The following is a 13057-nucleotide window of genomic DNA, read 5'->3' on the forward strand; positions in this document are numbered from 1 at the left end:
AATGATTTAATGAGAAGGGATTATAATATTAGCGTTAATATTATTTCATCCAACAATTTGTTATTAGCATCGGAATTTTATTAGTCTTTACAAAGCTGGGTTAAAACTAATAGGTTTTAAAGCTATAAAGTTAACGAAAAAGTAACTATAAATTAATATTGACGGGTTTTCACAAAAAGAAAAAGTTGGTTTTTGGATGAAAAAAGAATTGTAAGATTTATTTATAATAAATTTATCTAAAAAAATGTTTATTAGATTTTAATAATTTTTAATGATTTTTATTAATTTATTTTGATTATAATAATAAGTAAATGATTTTAAAAAGAATAAACCAAAAAAAATATGTGTGCTGACCCGGGTCTTTGATTCCAAACTCTTAGGACATAACCAGCTGATCTATCGTGTTTGTTAGTTTAAGTTTAGAAAAGGTTATATATATAAATTAAACACACTTCATCTTCTTTATTAAAAACCCTAGATTTACCGATCCATAAAACCAATCCATCTTCGCAGCAATTGGTTTAGGGGTTTGTTTACACCATTGATCGCGATATAAAAACATATAACTATTACCTCGGGAGATGCCGGAGTGAACGAGCACGATGGACGGCCGGAGTTTGATCGAATTTTCTTGCATTTGGATTATACGGACAATATTGTGTTAGTTGAGATTTGGTGTGAGTTTAAGCTTGTTATGACGTCCTATTTATACTAGTAATTGGGTCAAAAACGAGTTAATTTGACGAGCGAAGAATCCGGCGGGTTGTACGGCTTAATCGACAGTTATTGGTTTGTTAAATCACAATTAACATAATGATTATATTATGAACTCGATGGTAAAAGATATTATAATAATTAAATTGGTTAATTAACAAGTTTGACGACCAAGACGATGTTCGCCAGAACTGTGCACGTTGTCGCCGGTGCCAGAGTCGGAAAAACGATGCTTGGGGTGGGTGGCGGCTGGCTTAGGTTATACATATTAAATATAATATTATGATTTTGAATTATTTACTAATTGGCCCCTCAAGTATCCATTTAGTTTAAAATAGAATGTAAAATATAATTACGTTTTAAACCCTGAACTTTGATGTGTTTAATTAAAGTATTAAGGATTTATAATAAACTTGGATATTTTTCCATATTATACCCGCATAGTTCGCAAATCGGTTTAAATAATAAAAAAAAATGTTAACTCTCGGAGTTTTAATAATTGATCGGAAATAAAGGAATGAACGAGCGATGGACTTCAGTCGTCAAGACTATTTTATTAATGATAATTAAAAAATAAAAATACATCGAAACGACCCAACGGGTAAGGTTAACGAATACAAATACGAATACATATACAAATAAGAATGACGAATAAATAAATAAAATACACGAAAAGAAACTTGAGATATATATATATAAGCAAAACCGAAAATTTTAAAGTGGGTCGGGTTTTCGGGTTTGAAAAGTAACGAATGTTACAGCTAGTGATGGACTTGTAGATGATTATATTGCCATAAATGTTGTTGGAACTATTTGGATGATTTATCTTCAATTTTGGAAATGTGATCCAATAAATAGTTGCATTGAAACAACAATAGAAATATTTACATCACTTTAGGCAATTAAGAATGTTACGTTGCTGAAAGTCAATTTAATTGACTAAATCTCCAAATGTTAGTGATTTATATTGTTGTTATTCATCATGTGTGTGATGAATGTGTTCATCAAAGCTACTTGGATTGAAGACTTACACGAAGCCTTGGAGGTTAAAGGCAACCGAGTTATGGCCTTAATGGATGAATTAAGTATTGTTTAAAGGCATTCCAAAAGACGAGGCATAGGAATAGTAAAATGAAATATGATTATTTTGTCTAAATTGATAAATGAATGTTCGGAAGACATTATGTGTTATCTCTTAAAGCTGTGAAGGATCAGAATGATGCATCTTCTGTTCACATCTTAGAGTATTGTAGTCTAAGGTGCTGTTTGTTTTTTAAGATAAAAACTGTCCGCAATCTGTTTTCATCTGTTTTTATCTCTGCAACTGAAGATGTGGTCTGAAGGTCTGCAATCTGAAAATATAATACTGTTTGTTTTATAAACTGGGTATCGTCTGCATAAGCTGAAAATTAGTTACCTATCATATATATCACAGTAGATAGAAGTCATTTAACATCTTTAGACTAGTAAAATAGTTGGTGGTGGGCGGTGGACGGTGGTGGCGGATTGTGGGTGGTGGTGGTGATGGTAGCGGGTGGTGGCGGATGGTAGGTGGTGGTGGTGGTGGCGGACGGTGGTTGGTGGTAGTGGACGACGGTTGTGGCCGACGGGTGGGTGGTGGTGGTGATGGATGGTGGTGGTGGTGGGTGGTGGCGGATGGTAGGTGGTGGTGGGTGGTGGCGGATGGTAGGTGGTGGTGACGGGTGGTGGTAGTGGACGATGGTTGTGGGAAATGGGTGGGTAGTGGTGGGTGGTGGTGGTGGTGATGGACGGTGGTTGTGGGTGGGTGGATGGTGGTGGTGGTGGTGGGTGGTGGTAGTGGACGGTGGGTGGTAGCGGTGGTGGTGGGGGTGGTGGTGGTGGTGGCGGATGGTGGGTGGTGGTGAACGGTGGTGGTGGTGGCGGGCATGATGGGTGGTGGTGTTGGACATTGGGTGTTGGTGTTGGACATTGGGTGTTGGAAGATGTTAAAAAGTGTGAAGTTGTGTGAAGAAGTTAAACAATAGCTTCTTTTTTAAGACTATAAAAGCAGTTTGCAGATCTTATTTAAAAAAAACAAACAGTCTTCAGAAGCTTATGTCTGCGCGCCCGCAGACATAAGCCTCCTGCAGATGTTTTAAGCAAAAACAAACACCACCTAAAACATGCTAGACTAGTACTTGTTAATTATGGTATTTTGCGAAGACTAATTAACTTGAAACATTCAAAACATACACAAGAAAGAATTTGTGTATAGACAAATGTAAAGAAGGTTATCATCCAATCTAAGGAAATAACATAACTTATGAGGATCTTAAGAAGATCTCAATTTTCTAGGTTTGTCCAAGATAGTGGATTTATGATGGTTTGTTAACAAGCTTTTATGATCAATTTAGCTTAAAGGCTAGTAAGTGGTGGAAGCTTACACTAAGGCAAGTATTGCTCTATGAGCAAGCATTGATGAACTCGCTGATACAATGGCGTGATCTTGTTCAAATCATGAGTGTCAAGTTTGTCCTTAGTAAAGTTAAACAAATAAAATCCAAATGCAATACATGTGGGGAAAGCCATTTATAAAGAAACCCCTTAGGGGTATGTACAAATGGTAATTAAGGTGACTTTTCAAGCGTGTGAAGAAAGAGAGAATCATTACTTACCCCATCTACAAGTTGGATAATGTTTTCCAATAACACTTAAATGTGGGGGTGTCTTGCATTTTAACTTGAAAGGTTTAGCAATGAGGATATGTTGTAAAACAATCTAACATTGCAAACACATGACTAAGTGGAGCACAAAAATGTCGTAGTACATAATGGAGACGTGTTTGCCTTAATGATAAGTGTATCTTAAAAAGACAAATATTATAACCAGATTCAGGTGGCCACTGAGGTTACATTCTTAGAAAGTTGAAAATAGGCAAAATTAACTTATAAGTGAAGAACACATCTAGACAACTGATCTCAACTATGCAAGTTATCTGTAGTGACTAGACAAAGTCAACGATAATGTAATGGATCCAGCAACCTAAGGGTTTAGTAGAGATCATGTTGTGGAATGAGACTAAAGCCCATGAAAAGGGTATATAAAGGAAACCTAACTTAGTTGACTGGAGATCCCAAGATCTAAGTTCAATAGAACAACCTAATTATATATCCAAGGGTGATCACGTGGGGGGGGGGGGGGGGGGGCATAACTTAAGTATAAGTTGACACATGAGCTAATATATATATCCTCCTAAATTATAAAGGGAGTCTAATTATTTCCTAGTCCATTCCTATAACAGTAGTGACATGTTGTGAGGTTAAGCATAATATATGGTTAATGATTTATACAAATCATTATAAACTTAATGATTTTAATGATTTCTGGATAATCACCTATGTGAAAGAGAAGTGGGGTCGCTTCGAATGAAATTGCGGGGTGCGCAATTCCTAGAGCTTTCACAGAATCAGGCTAGTGTTCCAGGACCATAATGGACACGACAATGAGGAGATGTGCCCGGCTAGGGAGAGTATTGTGTGAAATGTATTGTCGTCTACACCAATAGGGGTTTGTTCAAGGACATCGTGTCTACTAATCGCTAGGAGACTAAGTATGCTACACAAAGGAAGGTTCAAAGCTAACGCCTACCTATCCTGCAATACTCAACTGTCGAGATTACATTGGATATGTTGTTTGTTTTGATTAATCTCCATTCATGTGGGGGATTGTTGGAAAATTATAAAAAATGAATGGAAATTAATTTATTAGGTTATTAATACTATAACTCTTCATATGTTGAAACTCTTGAGTAGAGTTTTCTTTATGGCACTTAATGGAATTTATTAGAGAATTAAGTCTCTAATTAAGTGAAACTCTTCACTCACCCTTAACTCTTGTATAATATAGTAGGCTATGTGTCTCATTTGAAAGAGCTAGAAAAATGAGATGCTAGGAAATTAAGGAAAAAATACATGCATGCATGAAGAGTTATGGTGAAGAAGAAAGCTTCAAAGAATCATATGTTGAGAACATATAGAGATGAGTTTCTCCATTCGATTCCACCACCGTTTCATTATTTTTGTTTTTTTCCCACAAGTTATAACACTACAATTTAACTAATGTGTCCTCGGGCGTGTGGACATCTCCGGCAGTACAAACTGCTTCGGCTGTTGTACCCTGGGAGACAGACGCGTTGTCTAATGTAGAGGCGCGAAATCTGTTTTAAGGGAAGCGTGTTGAACACGTGTCTCGGCCTCAACCGTCAACATTAGTTTTTTCGGTTTTGTAGCAAATGATCATACAAGAAGATACACATCAAGCTCTCGTTAAAGACTACACGAAAGATCATTCGAGAATACGCGATTCAAGAAGCTTAGTCGATGACCATGTGATGAAGGCACAAGACGAAGCTATTACATGAAGTACCTGATGAAGGCGCATTATCTTATCTATTTTGAATATAAAAAAATGTATATTATATTCATTTTATTCGATTTTGTAAATGGTATTGTACTCCTATATTTCCCATTACTAACGAGAGTATCATTAGTGTTTATTGTATTTTAATAAAAAGTGAACCATGTCCTACAATCGATTCATGATATATAGCTTCTGTTATGAAAAATTATGGTTCACTTAAATTTGGTTCACCATCGTTTATAACCGTGGATGAAGTCAATCCCTAATCACCGAAAAATCCAATTAGGTTTTTGAAACAAATAGCAAGCTTGTTAATTCATAGAATAGGAGGGATTAAGTTGCATATTAATTATTAACAAAAAGTTATAACAAAACTTGTTCAACATATATAGTGCCGGGTTTTGTCAACCTTATCTTTTTCTTAATTGGTATAAATTCATAGAGTATGAGGGATTAAGTAGCTTACCAACTCAACTATGATGAGTTGATGTTAACAATATCTTTTTCTTAATTGGTATAAATTCACAATACATGTTATTATGTACATTACTAAATTTAACCTTTTTTTACCACTCGTTTATCACACAGACTCTATTCTATTTATACAATACACACTCTCCTGATTGTTTAAAATCAATTTATTTATAACTAGATTTTATCCCCCCATATTACGGGGGTTGTTTATATTATTCGTTTTTAATATATATATATATATATATATATATATATATATATATATATGGATTTTGATTTTATTTATTGTAAGAAAGTTAATAATTAATATACTTGAGGTTTGATGATAAAATGGTTTCACAAATAAATGATATATTATAATCCGGTTTAAAAGCTATCTGGGGTTGGTGATACCATTACCCTTTTCTTTTCTTTATTATAAAATTGTTTCTTAATTATAAATAATATCTTTTTTTAAATAAAATAGGATATTAATTTTTAGTATATCCCTATTTTATAGGATTTTCATATCAAATGTTTTATGAGATTAATTTTTAAAATAATGAGATGTTATAACCCACTTAAGAGCTATCTGGGTTTGGTGAGACATTTACCCGTGAATTCGGGTCAACTGCGTGAGAAACCTTCATTTAAAAATAAAGCAATCTGATGGCTTGAGAAAATGGTTGTTTTACATTTTTCGTTTTTTAATATTTATTTTTTGGATTTTAATTTTCTTTATTGTAAGCAAGTTAATAATATACTTAGGGTTTGGTGATGAAAGGGTCTCATAAATAAATGATATGTTATAACCCGTTTAAAAGCTATCTGGATTTGGTGACTCATGACTCGCTTATGTTTTTTACTATAAAATTGTTTATTAATTATAAATAATATTTTTTTCTTTTTAAATTGGATATTAAATTTTAGTATATCCCTATTATATAGGATTTTCATATCAAATAATTGGTAATATTAATTTTTAATTTAATGAGATGCTATAACCTGTTTAAGAGCTATATGGTTTTGGTAAGACCCATTTAGGTTAAATCAATGTGAGACTTCTATTTAAAAATTAAGCAATTTGGTGGTTTCTAGAAAAGGGAGAAGCGACCACATCACGATACGTAGAATTTTAAAGCTTTCGTTTATATACATTATAGATATAGATTTAACTGATAATAAAATTTGTGAAAAAGCAAAATGGCTTTAGTTTTGTGATTTGGGCCTCAAAAAGAAATTGCAACACGTCTTTAATCTTTATATCTCTTCAAACACACTCTCTCTCTCTCTTCCGGTCTCCATCCCTCTATTCCTCCAAAGATGGGAAATAAACCGATTAATTGACATGATCTAAAAATCAAATCAAAACCGAATAATTTTAAAACCAACCCAGAGGCTAGAGTCCCTCTATCATCAATGCTTTGAATGACGGAATATGTAATACAATCATTATCATTAATTCATAATAATTTAGTACCCAAAAGGCCAAATGCCAAAATAACAAATCACAAATGCAACAAATGACATATTTTTGGGTCCCATTGTTTGTGAGTGACATCATTATGATGAGATGTGCAAAGTGTTGAGCGGTGATTCAAACTTGGAATTGAATCCTCAGGTTAGGTGAACCACATAAAAGATTTCGTAGCCTTCTAAAAAAGAGAGATTGGTTTTTAATCTTTCAATTTTTCACCCGCTGGCTTTTAACACTTCAAACTTTTAATTTGTTGCCCACCACTCCCAACTTTCACTCTATTTTCTTGTAATCCCGAACTTAACGGACCTTAACTCCATTAATTGTGCTAACGTTGCATGTTCTTAATGACATGGCATTCGTATGCGACATTTTTAAAAAAAGCTATAGATCTTACACCACCACTTCATCATCTTCTCCATAAACTCTAAACTAACCATAACCACCACCATCATCACCACCAGCCACCTCCATCCGACCACCCCAACACGTTTGGCTACCACCAACAACCAAGTGGTGGTCAACCACCTTGCCAGTTAGGGGCACAAATTTCCATTTTATATGTATATATATATATATGTATGTATATATATATATAAAAGATCCAATACAATAATGCTTTAGGTACGCGAGTTAATTCACCGTTGATTTCAAAAAACACATTGTGACAAAATCGTAAATTAGTTAATTCAACTTCTCCCTAATTAACGAGTATGCAATCACACTGGTGGCGGAATTTTAACGAACGCGATCGTTAATCAATTCGTCTCTCTAAATCGTCGATAAAAATCAAACATGTACTCCAGAATTGCCTACCCAAATCAAAAACAAAATCTAATTGAAATTCAAAAGTGAACATATTTGTTTGTTCGTGAATCTGTTTCGTTTTTTACATTGGTTTGTGAAGTCATTAATAATTTTGTTTGATTTTGGTGTGAACCAGAGCATGGTATCAATTGAGGGTAAAACCAGAAGCTCTGTAATATAGAAATTAATGTTAATTAGTTAATGTTCATAATTCAAAGCATAATTGTTTTATTTTTGAATCAAAAATTGATTTCGATTCAAGCCAACAACAAAGACCATGGGTACATGTGCAAAGAACTCAATTAAATTTGAATCAAAACTTTAGTTTTTTAAATTGAACGTATTAGTTTAAGAGTATTAATTGAGGGTAATTGAACGTATTACTTGAACGTATTAATTTAAGAGTATTAACTGAGCATATTAAATTAAACTAAATACATTGTACATGTTTGTGAACACTTTGTTTTTTAGAAAAGGAATGAGATCATCGTCAAATAAACAAATCATACCATATAGAAACAATTCAATTCAAAAGCCTTAAAAATTGGAACTATTTTGCAAAAGATGAGTTCTTTTTATACAACTATGTGATGGAATTGAAATTGAACGGTGATCTGTAACTTTTTACCAGCGTCGACAATGACGTTTATGCTATTTCAAGAAATATATGGAAACTGATCGATTGAAGTTGGCAATAAAGAACTGAACGTTCAAATGATTTGTTACACTCAGAATATTTTTGCCGATCGTAATTTTAATTTGCTCAAATCGATCGTATCTAGCCAATTTTCAGGTTTGAATTATGATTAATTTGATATGCAATTTGTATCACGCTCGATGAGTTAGTTGAATCGAAGAATTAGATCGCGATAAGTTACGTTATTTACATTTTATGCCACCACGTGAAATTGAAATCAACGCCTAGAAGTGTCGCATACGTGTTGTACGATAAACAATTATTGTACAATAACTCACCCATATATATATATATGGTAAGGTTAAAATAAAAACACACTTGAGTTATGAAAACCTGTGAAAACCCTATGTAACATCATTTTTTTTTGTTACACGTAATATATGTTGTAACATTTAATATAAAACATCGAAACATCAAAAAAAAATGTTTTGCTATTTTTTAACATTTTTTTACTAATTTTTATTTATGTTTTCAAGAGAGAGAAAAAGTTATATTTATATTTACAATTTTTATTCACTTTAATTGTGGACCACAAGATATAAAAATTAATTAAAAACATGTGTTTCGCTCCGGAGGTCTTGTTTGTGTTTGGGATCCAAAGGTCTTTACAAAGAATAATGTGGTTAGAGATGATAATTTTTTGCTTGTTTGGAGTATTATGACATGGGAATATTCGGTTGAATATTATTAACGTTTATGCTCTGCAGCAAAATGGGGATAAACGAAATCTGTGGCTAAAAATTAATTAGGTTATTTAGGCAAGGCAAGGGTGGTGGACTGTTTTAGGAGATTTTAATGCAGTTAGATATTCGGAGGAAAGGAAAAATTCTATCTTCGACCCAGTATGTGCAAGGGATTTTAATGATTTTATTGATGAGGCTGGCCTTCGAGAATATAATCTGAAAGGTATGAAGTACACCTTTTTGGCAAGTAGAGGTGAAGAGTGTAAACTTAGTAGAATTGATAGAGTTCTAGTATGTTCTAATGTTTTCAATAAGTGGCCCAACGCTTGTGTTAGAGCTTTACATAGAGATCTGTCAGACCACTCGCCTTTGGTTCTTTCGTTGGTTGATACGACTTATGGTGCTAAGCCATTTCTATGGTTTGATTCGTGGTTGGATAGGGCAGGATGTGAGGAGCTGGTTACAAATGTGATGAAAGGATGTGATTTTTTGGGTCCTCCTGATGTGGCTCTGGTTAGGAAGCTTCAAGAGCTCATAAATAGGTTAAGAGGATGGATTAAAAAGTGTAGAATTAAAGAGGATGAAGATTTAGCCAGGCTTAAAAATGAAAAAGAAGATTATGAGATTGTTATGGAAGATAGGGATTTAGAGGAGGAAGAAGTGTGGATCTGGTCTGAATGTAGGAAAAGTATTGAAGAGATTGAGCGTCATAGATCCCGAGACATTAAACAAAAGTCAAGGGTGAAGCGGGCGTCTCATGGGGATGAAAACACAGCCTTTTTTCATAGTATGGTAAATGGGAGAAAAGCTAGGAATACTATTCCGGGTCTTGAGGTGAATGGGGAATGAGTGTCTAAACCGAGTCTTGTAAAGAAAGAAGTCATGAGATTTTTTCGAGAGCATTTCAAAGAAAAATTTACTCAGAGACCAGATTTGGAATGTATTAGTATAAAAAATATTATGGAGACGGATCGAGACATGCTGGTTACCATGTTTTCTAAAAAGGAAATCAAAGAAGCGGTTTTTGAGTGCGGTTCGAACAAGGCGCCAGGTCCAGACGGTTTTAATTTCAGATTTGTAAAGCGTTTCTGGCATCTTTTGGAGGAAGATTTTTTTTGTATTTAGACGGCTTTCAATGAGACAGGTATTATAACTCCAGGTTGCGGATCGTCTTTTATTACCTTGATTCCTAAGGTGAAAGCTCCGTTGGGGCTTAAAGATTATAGACCCATCACGCTTGTTGGGATGATTAGCAAGATTATTTCTAAAATACTTGCTAATCGTCTCAAGAAAGCTTTGGGTATGGTGATTTCAGAGTCGCAATCGGCTTTTTTAAAAGACCGGTTCATCCTTGATGGTCCTCTTGTTGTGAATAAAATTATGGAGTGGTTGAAAAAAAGAAATATAAAGGCGTTTCTCCTAAAGATAGATTTCGAGAAGGCATATGACAACGTCAATTGGAATTTCTTGATTTCAATTATGTCTCAAATGGGTTTTCCTCCTAGATGGTGTACTTGGATTAGAGGAATTCTCGTGTCGACACGATCAGCAGTGTTAGTTAATGGGTCGCCGACTTTTGATTTTAAATGTGAGAAAGGTCTTCGTCAAGGTGACCCACTTTCTCCATTTTTATTCTTAATTGTTATGGAGGCACTTTTGTGGATGTTGACTAAAGCTAAAGAGATCAGTGAGTTTACGGGTATTTATTTTACGGATCAGGAAACGGAGATTACTCATCTTTTCTACGCGGATGATGCTCTAATCTAGGGAGAATGGTCACGTGAGAATTTGGAGAATACGGCTCGAATTCTTCGAGTTTTTTATTTATGTTCGGGTTTTCGCATTAACCTCCGCAAGTCTAATTTGTTTGGGATTGGGACAGAAGACTTAGAAGTGGATAATTGTAACATTCGTTATTTTTCAAACCCGAAAACACGACCCATTTCGAATTTTTCGGTTTTTTATAAAGAATATATATAAATATATATTATAATATTCTCACGTTTCGTTTCAACATATGTCGTTCATTCTTTTCTTTTTCATTTTTTTTAATAAGCGAAACTTCGGGATTTAAGGTTTTGTTTAAAGGTTTAACGAGTTGTGCTGTTCCAGTATAATATAATTAACATTCAAACTTTTAACTTTTATTTCACTAGTAACAACATTCTAAAGATCAAGTTATAAATTATAAATTTAGTTCAAAATCTATTCTTAAAACCTTTTGATAGTTCAGGGGTATGGAGTGTAATTTGTATATAAAATTATTATATTAAAATAATATGTTTACCCAGCCCAAGACCCAACCCCCGCCCCCCGTTTTTCCGGTTAGAAGTTCCGGCAAGCCGGAAACGGCTCCGGCCAACTTAAAGACCCCCTTAAATCTCGCAATTAATCCAATTAATTTCTTGTATCGGCCTTAGACTTCAACGATGACCCTTAAACATCGATAATAACATGATTTTAGCTATTAATTTACGCATGTTAACCGCGATAACCGCCGACCATTTTTCTAAATCACAATTACTATCATTTAACGATTCCGTTCCAATTCGTACTATAAAAAGGACGTAAACGTCAAACTAAACTCGTACCAACCTTTGATTTCATCTAATACGCTCTACATCTCATAATAATCCGTCAAGTTGCGTTTTTCCGGCCACCGTCGTTCACCGTCAAAATGCTACATTATCGGGTAATCTTTATATGCTTTATGATTGTTTTTAGCCAACTAACAAAACCCCTAAACTAGATTGAACAAACTCGGAACGAATTGATTGAATTAAGAACTAGGGTTTAGGGGAGGAAGATGATGAACTTGAACTATTATATTTATTCAATTTGTTTTGAATTTATAAACAAACTGTTAACCTGGTTCAGTGGTTAAGCAACTACCTTTTTTCCAAAAGGACCCGGGTTCGAATCTGGGTCAAACCAATATTTTTGTTTTAATTTTAAATCTTTTATATTAATTATTATAAACTATATATATTATTTTATAAATCATTTTGAATCAAATAAAATTATTTTAATCATAAAAATTATAATTATCGTTTTCACCTAAAAACTAATCCTTCGAACCGTCAAGTCTCGTTTTAAATTCGTTTAACAATTATATATTTATTGTTCGTTAGCACCTTGTTTTCAAAATAAAATTTACCGTTAACATCAAAATTTCATAAACGTTATAACATTCAAACTTAGTGTTAAATTAAAAATATTTAAATAATATAGTTCGGTAAACTTTAAGTTGTTAGCTTTTAATCCGTTAAACTTTATTTAGGTAATATTAATCCGTTAAACTTTAATTCACTAAACTTTAAATTCGTTAGCTTTATAATTCGTTAGTGTTAATTCTTTAACCTTACTTTGTTAACATAGTTCAAGATAATTCCCATGTAAAATCCATGCCTCGTAATTAACGCAACTTTCTTATTAGCATTTAAGTCATAATATTAAATAAGTTAAAATTTCCGTTAAGACTTAGAATAATAATCCACGCCTTAAGATAATAAAATATATAACGCGGCATCTTTAAAACTAAATAATTAACCCGTATAATCCCGTTAGTTAGTTTTTAAATTTTCATATTTATATATATTTTTAATTCGAGAAGTTCAATCGCTTCGAGTTCTTTAAACGCACTTTCGGTTGCTTTCGGATTTCGTTTCTCGTTTATCATCTATTTCAAATGTGAGTTCTTCATAACCCCATTTTTAACGCTTTATAATGATTTGGGGTGTAGCACGTCACAAATTTTCCTTTCGTTAGTTATGCGCATGTTTACAAACCGATTCACTTATATCGTACATGTTAATATTATTCGTGCATATTGTTTATAATTATACG

General features: G+C 33.5%; 1 protein-coding gene across 1 annotated transcript; it reads left to right on the forward strand.

Annotated features, from left to right (window-relative positions):
* The first annotated feature begins 9436 nt into the window (after positions 1 to 9436).
* Positions 9437 to 10060, forward strand: LOC143592607 (uncharacterized). Its single transcript, XM_077072490.1, has one exon. The coding sequence runs from the start codon at positions 9437 to 9439 to the stop codon at positions 10058 to 10060; it is 624 nt and encodes a 207-aa protein (XP_076928605.1).
* Positions 10061 to 13057: the final 2997 nt, after the last annotated feature.

Source organism: Bidens hawaiensis, unplaced genomic scaffold (genome assembly GCF_021521415.1).
Source record: "Bidens hawaiensis isolate Kalapana, Puna unplaced genomic scaffold, B.hawaiensis_p1.1 tig00041096_1, whole genome shotgun sequence".
Classification (NCBI taxonomy): domain Eukaryota; kingdom Viridiplantae; phylum Streptophyta; class Magnoliopsida; order Asterales; family Asteraceae; genus Bidens; species Bidens hawaiensis.

Bases quoted from the DNA above. Each gene is read 5' to 3' on its own strand.
- LOC143592607 (XM_077072490.1), top strand. From the start codon at position 9,437: ATGAAGTACACCTTTTTGGCAAGTAGAGGTGAAGAGTGTAAACTTAGT.